This window comes from Coturnix japonica, chromosome 1 (assembly GCF_054131305.1).
Source record: "Coturnix japonica strain WE chromosome 1, WE-NBRP24, whole genome shotgun sequence".
NCBI classification, from domain to species: Eukaryota; Metazoa; Chordata; class Aves; order Galliformes; family Phasianidae; genus Coturnix; species Coturnix japonica.
In genome coordinates this window covers 110,579,096-110,598,304 of record NC_140663.1, presented here as the reverse complement: position 1 = coordinate 110,598,304, position 19,209 = coordinate 110,579,096, and the positions used below count along the sequence as shown (strand labels likewise).

General features: G+C 35.6%; 1 protein-coding gene across 22 annotated transcripts in view; it reads left to right on the top strand.

The window, feature by feature from the left end:
* CDKL5 (cyclin dependent kinase like 5) overlaps positions 1-19,209 on the top strand; it is a 108,245-nt gene that overhangs the window by 58,619 nt on the left and 30,417 nt on the right. For all 22 annotated transcript variants that reach the window (XR_014940277.1, XR_014940275.1, XR_014940288.1 and 19 more), the window contains 6 exons: positions 1,922-2,058; positions 4,616-4,736; positions 5,860-5,919; positions 10,586-10,676; positions 14,233-14,422; positions 18,828-18,908. Coding sequence is in view for 17 of the 22 variants with exons in the window: in XM_085531073.1 (XP_085387199.1) it covers positions 1,922-2,058; positions 4,616-4,736; positions 5,860-5,919; positions 10,586-10,676; positions 14,233-14,422; positions 18,828-18,908 (680 nt within the window). In the remaining 5 variants the exon portion in view is untranslated. The remainder of the gene's footprint in view (positions 1-1,921; positions 2,059-4,615; positions 4,737-5,859; positions 5,920-10,585; positions 10,677-14,232; positions 14,423-18,827; positions 18,909-19,209) is intronic.

The following is a 19,209-nucleotide window of genomic DNA, read 5'->3' as shown; positions in this document are numbered from 1 at the left end:
ATCTTTCCAGTTAAAATAAGAAGTCTCATACAGCAATACATGATTTTAAAATGGTTATGATTTATTAGCTTTCTAAATGTTATTTTATTTTATTTATTTATATCATATTTATTATATAATTATTATTATCATAGTATTTATATCATATTTATATATATCATGCAATAAAAGTCTTTCATTGCAGCTATTTTGTTAAATGCTTGGAGGATGTAACTGATCTTTTAGCCTTACTGTTCAGAAATCTGTTTTAAATCCCTGTTAAAAAATGCTGGTAGTTGTTTAACTGTATTGGTCATCTTGACCAGGTAATGAAGGTACTTCAGAATCACATGTTGGACCTCAGTATGTCTATTCAATGTATATCAAAGGGAATGAGTCTCCAGCATTAAGCCCCAAACAGGATTATGGTATAAGACAGTATACAAATGAAAACAAAAGAAAGACAACATAGCCATTAGGTTTTGCTTTCTATTGGTTTATGTGATTGATGACTGCTTTTCGGAATTGTAGCTGTTTACAAGTTTCTGGATATGTGACAGAACTTCCTTTGATGAATTTGATTCAGTCCATTTCACATCTGTCTTGCTAATACGGTGGTTCATTACAAATCTGAATATACAGTAATTATTTCTATTGCCATTTTTGTTTCGCTGAATTACTGCTGTTTGACATATGCATGCTAAATGTTCTGGAAAGTGTCTGGTTATAGAAGTAATGCAATCAGGCTGATGCAAGCCAGCACTGAGTACTCAGTTTTAAAATGGAATGATTTAGATTACTCTAAATTTTACGTATTTTTACTAAAAACATTTGTGGTGATAGTATTTTACTTCCTTCTCTCCTCTTGCTACAATTCAGGATTTTTTCTGTTTTCTGATGATGACTGTATACATTGACATGACCTGTGTTATGCTCTCCTCTGCAAAACCATTTTTGCTTTTTGCTTTCTTGGAAAAGCAGTTTCTCTTCCTCGTGTCTTATTCCTCTGTCTTTACAGTACGTGATGTGCTAGTGGGATTTAGTTCTGAATTCATGCATTCATATCCCATTTAATATTTTTCAGTTGTGGATAACAGCGCTAATATTAAAAAGTTGGCTTCTAAGTGTGCATGGGCAATTGCACTGAGTTAATGGATTTCATTTGACTAAATGAAGAACAAAAGCTAATATATTCTACTCTATTGTACTTCACATTTTGTTGGTGCTCTCCTGAATGATAAACATGATAAGTACAAAGCTTTAGTAAAACACTTTTTAGCAGCTATATTATCAGAATAATAGTTCAATTTCTTGACTCAGAATCAAAGATTCATAGATTAATTGTATCTGTGGTTACTCTACTGCCTGCTCTCTGTGGCTACTACAGTGGTCTGCATTGCTGAATTTCCATTAAAAGCTTTGTTTGGACAATTGAAATGATTCTTCTGTCCTAAATTGTCATTGATTTTGGAGAATAAATTCACAAACAGATCTAGTCAAGGCTGTTCAGAAATGATCATCCCAGTGTTAGTGCTGTGAATATAACCTTGCCAGGGCTTCATGCACATGATAGGTACACATGAGGTAGAAGAGACGCCGGTACATATACATGCATGTTTTTGAAGGGTACATTGTGCTCTTTGTAATGGAAAAGAGAGACATGCAAATTATTGCTTTGTATTAAACAGTATTTTCTTCAACTGGAAACCTCAATGGTTAAGAAGTGTGGACTATGAAGGATATATAATGACTGGACAGTCATCAGGTACCTCTCTTCCTGTGCAGAAACATCCAGGCAGCACAGAGAGCCTGCAGTATAAAAAAGAAGTCTTTTTCTCCATAGTACCCAGATACAGAGATTTTAATCAAAAGAAATATTCATAACAATTTATTAAGTCTTTTTGTTTTTAATGAATTTTACTTTCTCACTTTTGCACTCTAGAAAATGAAGAAGTCAAAGAAACCACTTTACGAGAGCTTAAAATGCTTCGCACTTTAAAGCAGGAGAACATAGTGGAGCTGAAGGAAGCCTTCAGAAGAAGAGGAAAATTATACTTAGTTTTTGAATATGTGGAAAAAGTGAGTTGAGTTTGTACTGTCTTTACCACAGTTAAATCATCAGCTTAATGGAAAAGTCTTTAAAACATCTATAGTTTTAGGTATTAAACTACTGTCATCTATAGAGAGGAATAGGAGAAAAACTCTAATACGATCTGAATTGTTATAATTAAACATTTAGAGTGACAAAACGGTACCGATAACTTTATTATTGTTTTTACATCATTTGTTGGTTCTCAAAAAAAAAAAAGAAAAAATTCCACATATGAACAGAAACATGTTCAAATTATGTAGGTTGGAATACTGCATTTTAGTTTTTTATGTGAAGAAAATGTTCCATCTAGATACTTCATTTTAATTGTAAAGTTGATTCACTGTCATGTGTTATGTTGGGTAATGAATTCAGACATCATCTTTCAAAACAAGTTCGTAGGATTTTGACCTTGGAATCTGTGGCAACTTTCCCCATCTCAGCCTGTTAAAAATACATTTTCTGTTCGTGTATTTCTGCAACAAGTCCACTATCAGTAGTTGCTTAGAGGGATTTGGCAAAGATCGCTGTAATTATTTCCAATCCTGACCTCATTCAAAGTGATCCCAAAATGTTCTTGGATTGGCCTACTATTGCCAAGTACCCTGGTCTGTTTCTAGGGAAAAACAACCTAGAACGGATTGGTCTTAAAGTAGTTTTATAATCCTTGCGATGGTAAGGATGACCTTACCCTTATGTCTTAACTATCAAGGAAATCATTTGATGGTGTATTTAGATATACAAAGTAAAAGTAAACGTAGGCTTAAATATATGTATTTGTGTAGCTTTCAGGAGGTATAATTGCCTAGATCCAAATTTTCATTTAATATCCTGCCAGTGTGATTTTGTAGTACAGCTGAGTGCTATTCCTTTAAAGTCAGGTCATTTCAGTCTTGTGTCTCCCGTACATACTGTACAATTTAGTGTGTGGTATAACTTCATTGTATAATGTGAGATGACCAGTTCTAGGCCACAGCTTGGCAGCAGACAATTTTATATTTCACCAGATTAGAAACTCATGACGTGGTGGACCTTATTTAGCTGTAACATCCAACGTTTGGCTTGTTTCATCCATATTCCTTGTGATCCAGATACTCGGACATGTATTTAATTTGGTGCTATAGTTGAATTAGCTAAGCTCACGCTAGTATTATTTACGGAACCATAGCCCTGCAGCGCTCAGTTCCAGACTACTGAAATTCATATTTAGTCTAATCTTTTCTATTTCCCTTAGTGTTTTCACATAGGATCTCACTGTGTTGATGCTTCTCTTTTTGTTCATATTTATAACACTAAGTTCTTGACTTATTTATCCAGAACTACAGGCCACTGTGTGGACAAGAATCTAACTAAAATCAATACAGTTCCTTAGAAGAAGGGTTCCTTTTCTGAGATCTGAGCTGCAAGGAAACTTGCTTTCAAGCACATAAGTTCCAGTATTTATTTGTAGATTGCAAAACTCAGAAATACTTCCAAATCTTTTCAGTCTCCTTTTGTTTTGTCTTACATTTATGTTCATTAAAATATCTTCCAAGGGAAATCTCCAATGTTATTATATGGCTAAAGAAAACATTTGTCAGAGATAAATTTATTTTAAATGAAAAATCTGTTCAACTGCTTAAATTCTTAATACAGCGAGTTGTGTAAGGTGATACAGCCAAAATGCTTATTTCCATTTCTGTATTCAGTAAATTCTTTTTGTCAGCAAGTTGGCTGATGCTGCCCATTATTCACTCAATTAAGAGTACAAACTCCATTGTACTTGAAATTGTGCAAAATTGGAGATATTTGCTAACATAATGCAAATCTAAATATCCTTTCTCAAAGAGGAAACTAACCAGTCTTTATTGTTCATTACCAATTAAAGCAAACCATTTAATTTTTAGCTAAGTATATTCATTAATAGTTAATGTGGACATAGGACTACAGTAACTAAGATACCTAAGGTTTCTACAGCAGATGTGTATCTGTAGGATATTCTGGAGTTTTCCAGAGTATTCTGGACTGTTTATGTCCCTGTGAGGCATTTTTACCTCTGTTACCTCATTCTCATTAGCAGTAATATGTTGCTGTAGGTATACCCATTCATGTGTAGACGTGGTTTGTGATTAGTCGCAGCCTGGTATGTGAAAGCTATAGGACTAGCTTAATAATTAAGAAAACAGTATATTAAACTGTAGTAGGATATTTACAAACTATTGTAATTCATTAATTTTTCTCACAACCCCAGTAAACTGGTGATTGTTGGAGCAACTTTTTATACAGAAGTGACTATTAGGAATTTTTAAGTGAGTTGATGACAACCTTTTAAGGAATTGTGGTACATTTGCAGTTCATCTTTAATTGTCTTCACAAATGCTTTTTTAGAATGAAATTAGCTAGTACTGTGTTTGTGATTAAAATACATTCCCTAAATGTTAAACTACATTTGTGGTTTTTTTCATATCCAGACTCGGTGGTGTAACTATTGCTTCAGAAAGCTGAAATTGGGTTATATTCAAGCTACTAAAATATAACTCTTTTAAATAATGTCTTTTAAACATTTAGAATATGCTTGAATTGCTAGAAGAAATGCCAAATGGAGTTCCACCAGAAAAAGTGAAAAGCTATATCTACCAGCTAATTAAAGCAATTCATTGGTGTCATAAGAATGATATCGTTCATAGAGGTGAGTGCATAATTCTGCCTATGCAAATACGCTCCAAAAAGAGTTCACTTTCTACAGGGAAAGATGTTGCAGCTTGAAGGAATTTGCATTTAACATAAATATAAGCAATAACTCTTTGTCAACAAAACAATCTGTAGATTTGGTTGAGTATTAAGCCTGCAACATGACTTCAAATTTCTTTAGAACTAGATTCATCTACATAGAAAGTTTTCTGTCCACTGTCTTTGGCGTACGAGTAAAGATTGTATTAAATGAACAGTAAAGTAAAACTGCAGTACAAACATTGATAAAGAAAAAGGAATTTTTAAACAATTCTGGGAATTCAGTTATTTTACTTTTGAATCTGATAGTAGATAGTTTGGATGTGATTAGTAGAAAAACAACACAGAACAAGCTTGGTTCTTGGTGTTTTACTTCTGCTGAAGGCATATCTTCCCAACTTCCATGAGTTTAGCTCCCTCTAAATTTTAAGCAATTACAGTACTTGCTTTGTTTGATTTTTATCTGCTTTTATGTATTTTATCTTTATTTAGTAAAATTGTATTCTGCTTTATGGCTTTACAGGAGTAACATTTCTAATGTTCCTAATAAATTAGAATTCTTGTACAATATACTATTTTAGTAGAGACTGATCAAAACAGAGGTGAGAGTTTGACATATTTTGTAAAGCAGCTTGAAAAAGAAGTATTCCATACACAGATACCACAATATCCATACAGGAATAAGAAACAGGCTTAAAACTAGAAAGCACACTCTTTATATAGAAACAAGAAAGCACAACACAACATTTTACCAGTTAACTGGGTAATTAAAAGACAGGTTATTGTATTATCGTGCAGTATGCACTATTCTGCATTTTCTTTTGCTCTCTAGGAATGTCTGTAAACACATTTCATCTTCCCCTGTTTTGTTGGGAAACACTTCAAAAGACTTCATGTGACAGAAAGTAAATTCTTCTTGTCCACAAGCAGAGCAGCTGGAAGCTTATTGAGCAATTAGTCTTGTAATGCTTTGTTTATGTTTATCTAAATATATTGTTATAAAATAATATTTTTGATAGAGCTCAAAATTAAGTAGAGAAGTTAACAGCTATCTTTTCTTTCTTTGTTACTCAATGCTTTAGATATCAAACCAGAGAATCTCTTAATAAGCCACAATGATGTTCTGAAATTGTGTGACTTTGGTAAGTTCAATAGATTCACTTCTTACCTTTTTAAAGAAAATCTCTTGGCATGGAGCTTTACCTCGTTCTCGTGAAAGTTCTACAGTGCATGTTGTTGAAAACCCTTTCTCATGGTCAGAACTGGTAACTTATTCAGGTTAAGGCTATTACTGTAGTTTGAAATATCTATGCTCTTGTATACTTCGTGAAATACCATCTACTAGATTAAGAGAAATGCTGCATTTGTTGTCTCACCATGTGTTGGGCAAGGATTTATTAGTACTGTTATTGGCTTGGACATAAGAATAGCAGAGGTGATAAACTGAGACGGGCAGAACTGTAGATTTATCTAGCTTTTGTATTTAAGAAAAGATTCCAACTTCATAAAGGCATTTTCACTTCTTATATGTTAATATACTTCTTACATTGTTAGGTGTGTAGTTACAGGTCATCCTCTATTGTATTAAACAAAGAAGATTGTGTCAACATACAATTAGTGAGTGAATAGCTGGAGGGGTAGAGCCAGAGCTGTACATGTGCTGTTAACTTTTATATTTCCTGACTTATCAATAACTGTTTAATGTCAGCTTTAAGGCTTTGTACAAGCAGCACCCAAGAACACGACAAAATTGCCTATGTGAGTAATCCCCAGAAGACAGCAGGGTGGCATATACACTGTTCCAACAATCTCTATTTTTCTTCTATATGCTACATAAACACAGAATAAGACACTCTAAATAACTTACATCTTGGCTTGGTAAAATAGAATCCAATTCCATGCAGCTACCCAAGGTCACTTTGAAAGCTGTCATTTCATACCCCTGCAATTTTGAATGAAAAGAGGAACCATTCAAAAAAACAAATAAATAAATTGCAGTAGGTTTTTGGGAAAACAGAACAAACACTGGTATCTTGCAGTGCTGCTTATTTCTTTCAGTCTTAAAGGCATTTTTGTTTAAACATTCAGAACCAGCAAGCATTCCAGGAAAAGCCTTAGAATATCCAGTCCATGTGAGTTCTTTGGAACGAGGGCTGTTTATTTTGCAACCCCAGGAAATGCATAGGTCTGGCAGCACATAATGGTGCTGGTGTCCAAAGCATGTGGCTCTTTGGCCCTGTCTCCAGCCAAGAGCCTGCAGCTAGCCCTGCTGTGGCTGTCCTCTCCTCCCTACTCTCTCCTTTCAGCATTCCTCATAGCCCCAGGCTCTGGCTGGCACCATGTGCTTTGGACTCCTCTGCCTCTTAGGGAGATTAGCAAACAATCAGCAGAAAGCACCTGCTGGTGACCAACACGTGTTCCAATCAAGACTAATAGTGCCATGATCAGGAACACCCTATAGGCATTCTCCCTTCCTCCCTCCATCTTTGTCCTCCTGAGGGTAAGGCTCACCAGCTGAGTTGGCATTTGCCACCAGCCCTTTGTGCTCCTGAACTCCTGTCAGCAGCCTTCCTGCAGGAATTCTAAAGGAAAATCAAAAGCCAAACAAATCACACAGTCACATCTGGGACAGTGATTTTCTCGCCAAAGATGAAGTGACGTCTGCCAGTAGAGATGATGTGCTTAGTCCGTAGGCTTGCTCACGTTGCATCTTCAAACCAGGATGTATTTCTGCTGCTGGAAAAGAAATAGAACAAAGGCATCCTGATTTTGTTGTTCATGTGGATTTGTTTTAATTTTGTATATAGTGTCAGACTTAGCTGAATTTAAAATTCAGAACAACTCTTAATACTTGTTATCCACGTTACCTTTGAGCCTTACTGCTAATTGACATTATTAGTGGCAGCTTAAGTCACTGATGTAAAAACAGATTAGCCACAAGAGTCAATTGCATGTGCATATATGAGGATGGAAGAATTTGCCCTTTTATATGGTATAACATGCTGCCTGCCTACTTAGCTTGCTTCACGTTTTGGAACAAAAATACTAATTGTATACAGTGCTGCATTCCTCATTATATCAACAAATGCAAATAAAAAATACATCCATCCATCTCAATGCAGATTTGAAGTAATTGGAATATCTCAGTGGACATGACATTTTTCTATTCGAACTGATTTGAGTTTTTAACAAGATAGTTCTTGTTAAAAGAAGAATCGTTGTGCCATGTTCTGTACATATCGTACTAGAAAAGATGAGATTGTGTGATGCTTGCCTGGACACATGTTGTGTGGGTGTAATTTCTACCAATAGAAATGGGAAAAGAGAACAGCACAAAAGGCCAGTTACAACAGATGCATCTGAATTGTTGGAAATTGTTAAGCATTCTGACTAGTATGCTTGCTTTTTCAAAACCAAGACTTCAAAATTACTTGCTTTAAAAATTTCTTTCTCTCTCTATGATGCATAAGCATAAAAATCATGAAGTGCGACTGGAAAAGACCTCAAGAAATTCTCTAGCTCTTCCACCCACTCAGAGAAATGATTAAGTATGTCTGTGTCATTCTTGGCAGGCGTTTGCTTAACTTACTCTTAAAGATCTCAGTAATGGAGGTTTCTTAGTGTTCTTAGGCACCTAGTGAAGACCTTGCATGTCATTGGACAGTTGGACTATATGATATTTGGAGGTCCTTTTAAACTGAACTATTCTGTTAATGTTAGAATGCTTTACTTTGTCTGATTGAGTTGGTCTTATTTCTCTATAAGAAACAGACAATCTTATGAACTGCTTTTTCCCCCTCACACCTTCAGCCTTGGCATCTGTCCTCCCCTTCTGCATTGTCTGAAGTCCTTTGATGAAGTGTCTTGTTTTGTTTGTTTATCCATCTTGTATTGAAATAATTGTATAAGTTCTGTTGCTTTCATAGTTGCTCTCACTCAAATCACTTTCCATCTTCATGTTCTACTCTGTTATTCCTCACTGATAAGTTTGGTCAAGTCTTCTCCCTAGTTACTTTCTCCTGCTTTTGCATAAAAATCATTCCAATTACCTCAGCACAATCTGGGGGGTGGATCAGTATGCTACCTATGCCACAAAATGAGCAATTCTGCTGTTATGAAGTATTGTGTTTTCTTGAATTACCAATTCCACCCATCATCGCTCAGTATGATAACGAGTCAGAGCAGTGTATAAAATGGTTTCCTACATCACGTGGCAATATGTAGGTGCAACTGAAGCCCATGGTTTTTCCATTTATGTTTTAACAACTCCATGCTACACCTGATCTGTCAAAGTTGAGGCCTGCTGATTTATTTTTTCAGATTCCATTAGCTGCTGTTGATTCCCTAGACACAGCACCTGCTGGCTGCAACCAGGTTACAATGGAATGTCCTGGAGGAAAGCCCCATACATTAGCACATGTACTGTGTGATGTGATCATTTGTATCATGTGGCGCTAGTATCTTTCTCCTTTCTCTCAGGATAGGGCTTCCCACCATTTGTTCGTGATGTCCCATTTGTTCACGATGGCTCTTGGTTTTCTTATGTTTAAAATCATGAATGAGAGAATTTCCACTGACAAGATTAATGAGATCACATAATTTCAAATAGAGACAGAGCTGCCTAGAGCAGTTCTAGATATAATAATATTTAGAAATGTACCCAATCCCAATGTACTCTTTAAGTAAACTAAAAAATAATAATTTTAAGTTTTATAGTGAGATCCATAATTTTTAGCAAAACCATGGGAACAGATGAAAAATATTCTTGTTTTGGGATAACTTTGTGATTTCTCTTCCTCACTGTACGTGCCTTTCCATTTACTAACTTTTAAAAGGGAGAGGTGTCTAAGAAGAAACAATAGCTGTAACTTGTATCACTAACAGCTTTATTATTAGACTGGTAGTTTGAGAAAACGGTCTCTGCACCCAAACATTTACTGCAAGTTGGTGTAAATTAGTGTAACCACAGAGCCCTGGGATCTTTCATGCTAATGCTGCCAAGTGAGACACTTTCATAATACTAGAAACAAATCAGTAAATAAATGACAGCTTTACAAGCATAAATGTGTGGGAAGATCATTTTTGGCAGCTTCTGCATGAGAACTCAAAAATAAAGAAAAAATAATATAACATTTATGTAGCTCTTATTTTGGAAGTGAAATCATCCCTTATATCTCTGAAAGATCTTGAGCTTTTTATTCTGTCTTTGTTGCTCATGCAACAGTGAAAAGATTCCTGGTGATTTCACCAAAGTAAATTTTCTACTGATTTTTAGTACAGCATTCCAATTAAAGAAGCTTTTTAAAAATGTTGCTTCCGCATTTCAGTCCCCTAAATTTGGCTCAGTTTGAGCTGTAGCTCTATAGCAAAGTCTTGCTGCCGAGAGCTGTCAGACCTCAGTCTCTAATTAATTTGATAGTTAGGTGCTCTATACATTACTGAAACAATGCTAGCAGCTGCCCTGGAGTACTACATGAAGAATCTAGTGATATCATTACTTTGGTGTTAACATTCGATAAATGGAGAGGAATGAATACAAAATACAGCGTATATCTACTTCTGCATTTTCTAGTATGTGCATTCTTCTCTCTGTTGGTCTTATTAATTGTTCTTCCTTGAGACTGAAGTTTTGCTGTAACTGCAAATGACTCGACAGTAGATGAGCAGTCCTTGCAGACATTCTGCACTGGTGTTTGTAAACAACTTACTTCTGTTTAAATAAGTATGATCTCTTACCTCCAAAATCAGTGATGATATGTGCATTTTATTTAAAATGGATTATAATCTTTCACACTGTTCCATTGACAGGCTTTGCCCGTAATCTTTCTGAAGGAAGCAATGCTAACTATACTGAGTATGTGGCTACCAGGTGGTACCGCTCGCCTGAACTCTTGCTTGGGTAAGTATAGTTTGTGAAACAACCATGATAAATCTTTACTGATTCACTGCATTTTCTCAAGCACCTTTTGTAAGATTTGCCAGTGGAGAACTGTAGTTGGTTTAAAGGGAAGATTTCAAGAGAATTCCAGATTTTCATTTATAGTTGCTCATTCGTTCCCATTAAGTCAGCATAAATCAGTTATATTGTTCTCATATAATATATATTATATTCATCTGTCTTGAGCTGAGCAGTATTTAATTGACTAAAGGATAAAACCGAATTATGACAAATTTACTTGAGATGCACCTCCTAATAGGCCCTTCAAAAGATGTTTCTACTGTTGTCCTGTCTGAAGTGTTTGTTTTATCAGTCACATGCTGAGTAGTGCAGTGCAACCTTCATTATGCTACATTCCTAGTTCTTTTTGTCTTTTCAGTCAGAACTATGATTTTATTTTCGTTCTCAGTTACCTTTTACCACTCCTGTTGAAATGATCAAGAAGGCTGCTAGCTTTTTAACTTTTTGAAGTACTACTTCTGAAGAGCATGGGAGTGGGCAATTTAAAAGTGTCACAAGTCAAGCAAGTGGGACAAAAGGCTGATTTGGCTAAGCAAGAGTCTTCTTCTAGAGCTTTTCCTTTATGAGAAAGTAATCTACCTAGTTGACCAAGAGAAGCCAACTGATGAAATCTTTCCAAATTTAAGTAAAGCTTTCAGTACTGTTTTTTCACAGTGTCCTGGTCAAAATCTCTGGCGTACAGATAGACGGAAATGTAATGTGAAGGGTAAACAATTAGTTGACAGATTGGGTTCAAAGAGTTATAGTAATCAGGGTTCCACCAGGTTGACAAACAGTTACTAGTGGGATTCCCCAGGGCTCCAATTTAGGGCTAGTTCTCCTTAATGCTTATATAAATTATTTGGATATTGGACTTGAACACATACTATGTTTATAGGTAATACTAAATTAGGAGGAGTTGTTGTCTCCCTGCAGGGTGGAGAGGCTTTTCAGAGAGATCTTCTGAGACTAGAAGGCTGGGCAATCACCAGCCACACGAATTTTAACAAGAACAAGTGCTGGATTCTGGGATGGGATAATTGGATAGATGTACAAACTGAGGGGAAAGAGTCTAGAGAGCATCCCTGAGGAAATGGATCTTAAGGTTCTGGCTAATAGCAAGTTAAATGTGAGATGGTCCTATATAGAGCCAGGAGGTGGACTCCATGATCCCTGTTGGGTAGATTCCACCTTGTGATATTCTATGTTTCTGTAACTGTATGTTTGAAGAATTTGTTGAAGGAAGCTCTATGAGTGATTTTAATACAGCGTTCAGAAATTAGTGTGACATTGCCTGTGGGAGAAGTAGTTGCATGAGTAGAAATTTAATTTCAGTCTTTTATTAATCTGTAAAAATGATGTTTTACTACTTCACAAGGCTGAATTGCATGAACATATTCACTGGGTGCACAAGTGTAGAAGAAGAGACTAAAGTACCTGGAAATGTACCGTTTGTAATCTTTCCATTACTATCACGTTTTACAGTGTCTTCTTCTAAACTACATAAGCACTCTAATAAAATATAATTCCTGTATGTATGTATATCAGATATGTATTTATATATACATATTCTATAAGTAAGGAATTGGCAGCCACAGGAGCAATCAGGAAAGGACTGCTTGGAGTCTCAACAATCCTTCAAGCAAAATGTTTTATGCTGCTGAGAAACAGGTCTTTGTATGAACCCTTGATTAACTTTGAATCATGGAATAGACATTTCTTGACTAGGTAAGGCATTGAATAATAACTGTTTCGTCAAGAAAGTCCTACAAGTATTCCCAGAGCTGTGCTAATCTTAATCAAATTGAGATGTAGTTGTGTTGTTATGTGCAGTATAGTATGTTAAAGTTGCCAATAAAAGAAAATGCAAGACTCAGTTTTTCATATTTTGGAGAAAACTAAACAATTCAGCTTACAGCAAAGTGTGTGTCTGTCATACGTGTACACATACACATACTGGTTGGAAAGAAAGCATCAATCAAGGTCTTTACATTGTTGTAGCATTTTACGCTTTGTCTCTATTAGCAATTAGGCTTTTAGAGGAAAGACACAAAGAGCTTGGCAGACATGGCTGATATTTGTCAGGCCTGCAGTTTCCAAAGTTCTTTCATTAACAGAGGAAATGTAGCAGGAATCATTTCTGTGTGTAATTGACTAGATTTGATTAGCTTGCAGAGCAAGGGGAGGAGTATATGTATTTCATGAATATGACTTCAACTTTGCTTGTGTATATTTTTAATGCCAATCTTTTCTGGCTCAACTTGGTGTCTGTTTCTTGGCAATTCTGCTCTTTTTTCACAATCATCTTAGGGGAAGAGGGAAATCTCCTTCCCCTACTTTTTACCAAATCTTTATAAGCATATCTAATATTTCAAAGCCCCCAGGATTATTAAGCATTTATCTTTTATCAAACACATTTATTTATTTTTTTTAATTTTTTAAATTTTAAAATGTATCACAGGATGTTTTTGTTTTTTTAATAAAGTTCAAGTGTTTACATTTCACAAGAGGAAAGAAATAGCTAATTATTCACTGAATATCCTGAATTGACTCACTTTGAGGAACCTCAGGTTTTGTTTCTTCAGCATTCATGCCTTTAGATTGAAAATTGTAGTAGTTCACCACGGTATACTCCTCACACAAATATCTATTCCTTGTATTATGATTTTCTACACTATACATGTGTGTATTATATATATATGTATCTTACAAACCATCTGCAAACTCATCATTTCTTCCAACTGTAGCATCCTTTCTGCTTGTTCATCCTTTAAATACTCTCTAGTCTTGAGAAACTGGTGTAGTCCTTTCCAGGGTAACACAGACACCATTGAATTTTGTTTCCATTGAACTCCCACCACCTCTTAATTGCTGACCTTGCTTCTTTTGTCGGCATCATTTTGAAATATTGAGGGCCATCTACCCCACCACACAGCATTGCCTGCATGCAAAGAGAGCACCTGCCTGAATTTTTCTCCAAATTCCAACCCGTGGCTTTGCTCCAGAACAGGAAATCCTTGCTTTGTGATGTTTTCATTGTGTCTTTAGCTGTGTTTCTTAACTCATGAATAGTTTCAGGAATAGCTTCAGGGGGCTTCTGTTTTCTCTCTAATTAAAACTTTGCTGTAGGAAGGGTGAAACAAAGATCCAGTATGTCTATCAATCTAATAAATACAATGGAATAAAACAATGTAAAAACTAATTTAACTTTCATAACTGTATCTTGGTCAAAAAGGTTATTCTTTTATGTATGTTTTCCGTTTTGTTTTTTAAAAAAGGTAACTGAATCCTTGGGGATACCTAAGAATTCTTGTCCCACCTTTCCAAGCAGCAATATGTCAAGCCATCTAGTGCAGAAACAGAGAACTTGATATTTGAGATTGCTTCTTTAATGTCAAGGTTTATTTTTTTCTGAGCTGTAAGGAAACAGGCTGTGGAAAACATAGCCAGTACGTTAAAACAGCTTTGTAAGAAGATGGTGCCAGTGAGTGAGCAACACTGTACGTTCACTTTTCAGAGCCCCATATGGAAAGGCTGTGGATATGTGGTCTGTGGGCTGTATTCTGGGCGAGCTGAGTGACGGACAGCCCTTGTTCCCAGGGGAAAGTGAGATTGACCAGCTCTTTACCATTCAGAAGGTGCTAGGCCCGCTGCCAGCTGAGCAGATGAAGCTCTTCTACAGCAACCCACGCTTCCATGGACTGAGGGTAAGAGAGAGCTTTGTTCTTTTCTTTTTATTAATTTACTCACACGATATTTACACTGTTATCGTCATAAAGGTTATTTTCATTTAGTGTGTACTGTGTTTTCTGTTGCATGTATTTCTGTGCAGCCACAGGATATTTAGATGATGGAGCATTCATCATTCAAAGTTACATTCTAATTATACCAGTATTGGGAAGTATAAACAAGTTCTTTTTGCTGTTAAAAGCTGATTTTAAACAGGTCTATTTCTTTTACTTTTCTTGTCATGACTGTGGGTGAACATGCCAAGCCTAAAATTACCATGCTAGGTGTGCACTTTGAAGTTTAGTGGCACATTTATATGTTTGAAGTGTGGAAGATTTGTGCTGGTTCTCTTAAGCCTGCTGTGATGGCAAAATCTGGGCCTTGGATGCTGTCGTGATGATAAGGGAGCTTTTCACCTTTTTACTTGAATTCCTGGAGAATTAATGTAAGCCATACAAGTAAGAAAGCTGCTTGTTCCCATTTCAGGAGTTTGACAATGCCATGAATTAAACAGAAGCTTGTTAGTGTGGAGAAGCTGCTTTAGATGGCAAAATGTCAGACAAAAAATATATATATTTAAAAAAACCAAGCAAACAAAAAACTCACTTGTCTTTAATAATGCCTGGTCAGTGATGATACTTGTGTCATCTTGTAATACCATTTTGGTTATCTCTTCTTTTTCTTTTTTTTTTTTTTTTTTTTTCCTTTAGCAAATGCTGCTCACAGAGTTTTATGATCTTGATAAATTATGTGAAATTGTTGATATAAAATCCAATAAACAGACATAACAATGTCTTAGGAGACCTGATATGTGGTGAAGATTGGAGATTTGGGTCTTACTCCATAAAAGAAAAAATAGAGAACAAGAAAGGGATGCAACTAGTTGTCTTAAAATGCATTAAAGGCTGCCATAAATTATGATTAGCTGATGATAATAGCAAAAGTAATAGTTGGATTAAGGTTTGGGGTTAGTTATTTTAGCTACAACAATAGCTAATTCCTAAGAGTTTTTTGACAAAGTTTGCACACCCTTGGTCAAAGGTTTTTATAAAACAGTAACACAAGCATTTCTTGCCAAGGTAGTGTATGGTTTTGATCCTGCTTAGAACAGGGCTCTAAAGGATTTTCTGTTTTTAAAAATATATACCTTCTAAAGCAGTGCTTTACAAGCTGTAAGCTAAATAAAATATTCTCTCTTCAACGTTATTTTACAAGAATTCTACTTCTGCAGGGTAATTTTACTTGGCTAAATGCTGTGTAGTGTCTCAGGATGAAAATGAAGCATCTTTGTTATGTAGCTTTACAGTAAAGTAATTCAAGAAGACAGCATGGACCTAATGTGATTAGCACAGGGTTGAGTGTCGTGAGTCTCTGTTCATTTCATGGATCAATGTTTTATTACTTGGCCTCATAGAGATTGCTGCCTTTTTATTCCCATCTGCAAAGTCAGGAATGGTAACAACAGGGAAGTGACATATGCCTTCTAAAAGAGAGTACTTTGGGAATACTGAAGTCTGAATAATGACTTAAATACGAAAAATACTACAAAATTTTGATTCAGAGTATGATTTTTGTTACTTAATTGAAAAAAATATTCCATGTTTTACGACAACATTGTAAATACAGATGTGTTTGTGTTTTTTTAATAGTAGCACTTAATAGTGGAAGATATTCAGTTGTGTAGTGGATAGAAGCTATTCTGTGATTATGCAAATTATTATTTATGAGCTGGAACTGGGTGTTTGCATGATAAAATCTAGCCCAGTAAAGAGAAATGCTTGTCCATGTGATTGTCTGTCAGCTTTATGAATCTCTCTCATAACTGTAGGTACTGCCATCCTGTAGCGCAGGATTTAAGAAATTCCAATTCAGACACGCCAGCTCTACATGCACAGGTGTAAAGATGCCACATTTGCATGCTTCATGTTCCTGCTTATTTCCTCCACTCATGCGTGTACACACAGTTCTCATCACTATTGAGGATTAGGTAGTATTTAGTTATATCTCTTCTGTCTGTTTGAGGAAGCAAACATCCGTGGTATGTTGAAGACCCAAGAAAATAATCTTGTATCAGAAAGAACTTACAGGCTCCTACCTTTATGGAAACACAAATGGTAACATAGGGCTGTATTGTTATTCTATGAGTTAGTTACACATAAGATGGAGGACATGAACAAACGCAGTGAATGGCAATCATTTTCATGTTTCTCTGTTGATTCTGGAAGTAAAATCTGATTTATAATGACCGTTCTGTGTGAGTACAGAAATATTTTGCCCACTTGGATAGACAGAAGAACCTGGTTTGTTTTAATTAGAAGAATACTGCACTTAAAACAAGTTAGTGCCTCCTGAAAATCTGTTTTCTTTATGTAAACTAGGAGAGGAAGAATGGAAGGCTTGGTTCACCTAGGCTGCTGTCTAAGATCAACAAGACAGACTTGGACTTAAAAGTCAATAATTAAAATAAGCCTTTCGGTCATTAAGAAACCGCTTTAAAAGAAAGTAAAGTAAAAAGAAAAGTACAGGGACTATTTAGGAACAAACACGTTCAAACTAATGGTCTGATTTTCCTTCAAAGCTCACATGGTGTAATTTATGAAAAGTAACGCCAGTACAAACAAGGGATTGCACTTAGCAGTGGTCTAACAATTACATACTTGCAGTGCACATGCAATGCATTCTGCTTCCAAACAAAATACATTTTTGGGAGTGGATAGTTGTACTGCTGGATTACTCTTTAAAGCAAGGGTTTGAAGTCATACTCCGAGGAAGGTGTACATATAAATATATGCACCTGGATGTAAAAATCCTTTAAACATGCAGAAATAGATGCAAAGGAATAAAAATATTTAAGACTTCTTGCTCACTGAGAGTTCAGACCAAACATATAGGGGGTTGTGTGTTTTTATACTACAGCAAATTCCGCATAGAATGGTTTATTAATCTTCAGACTTGTTGGGGTTTTTTTTGTTGTTGTTTCTGTTGTCTTAATCGCTGACCCAAATTTTGTGGTTATCTCACATTTTCAGCTATTTTAGGTATACCTCAATATTTTATGTGGGTATGTTTTATGCATGACTTGAGTCCATTTGGACATTAAGCAATGGCTTTTTATGTATCGAGTACGTGATTGCCAGTGCATATTCCCTGTTGTCAGTGTTCTAGCTTTGATGTGTTAAGTTAAGAGGGCTTTTTAGCAAATTCATAGTTAAGATGTGGATGAGATCAAGCCAGGCTGCAACTGTAGCACTAGAATACTATTAGGCAAATACCACAGCTCCAGGAACTGCTAATGAAGTATCTGGATCTCAGCTGCATTGTTTTGGATAAACTGCAATTAATACCAATCAGCCGTCTGGCTGTTGTTTGGTTTAGTTTTTCCTGAAGTTTCTCTGGCATTCAAGTGTACAGTTTTCTCTAAAAACTACATAAGTTGCAAAAATGAAGTTGTTTTCTGTGGGTTTTTTTTTTTTTGTGCTTATCTTGAAAATCCTGCCTTAATTTCTAATTCTGGAAATAATGGAATAAATGTGTTTAGCTTTTAAATTTGAAGTTACCTCACAGCAATCAGTTTACCTGTTTGTTTGATGTCAGTTCTGTGCATGCCATAATCTGAAATTGCATCTCTGATGCTTGTTTCTTTTTAGCTCATTATACTTGATATTAAGTTACAGCGTAGATATATGGAGCAGATTTTCTTTCACTTGATTAAAAAGAGAATGACTGTTTTCATTTCCCTTGGCTGTAGCCTTGTTTGCAAAGCAAACAACATAAACAAAAAAGCAAAAATCCTATGCTTTGTATTTTTTTCTTCCTTAAATCTTTCCTGCCTGCCCTGTTCTACAGTTAGGACTAGCTTCAAATGCTGCCTTCATCTGGTTTTGTCAAGACTGTAGTTGACCAAAGCTGTCCTCCAGCAGAGCACTCTACTTCTCATGATGTTGGCAGTTCATTCCTATTGCAACGTGATCATGGAAGGGATCCCAAACCTTACTGCATAGTTGCTATTCCATTTTTGTGAGGTTTTTTGACTTAAAAACAATTTGGAATTGTCGATTAATCTTTGGTATTTAATTATTACTACGTTCACACAAAAGCAAAAATTATCTAATAACTATTTCTAAATTCTTTTCTCAGGTGCGTGTTACTAATCAAAAGTACTTTCTTGGGTTGACTAGATTCATATTATATATCAGCAGTTATTTGTTTCGTATTATTTTCTAAGGTTTCCGAAATCATGAACTAATTCAATATACATGTTTTCCATTAGGTTGCATGCCTTTATTGACTGTACAGTTTATGTTTGTTTTTTTTTTAAATGTTGTATTAATCTATACCTTGTTTGCATTCTCAATATATTTTTGTGATATATTACTTTGACAGTTTCCTGCAGTCAATCATCCACAATCTTTAGAAAGAAGATACTTGGGAATTTTAAGTGGTGTTTTGCTTGATCTTATGAAGGTAAACAAGTATATTTATTTTCTGTCTGTAATACGTAGGGAAAGATGTGACTTTCCTAATAGAGTGCATTTTAAAAGTACTTGTGAATTTTCTTTTGAGGTGTTTTGATATCACCACCATCTATAGCCAGGCTTGATATTTCTTAGGAATCAGGAAAATATCCCCTGCAAATGCCAGGAGAATCTGTCCAAACTTGACTGATTTGGTAAGCAGTATCTATTCCAGACAAAAGAACTGCCATCATTTGTGTCTGCATGCATACCAACAGCCATTCGTGATGCACAGGTCACCTTACTAATGT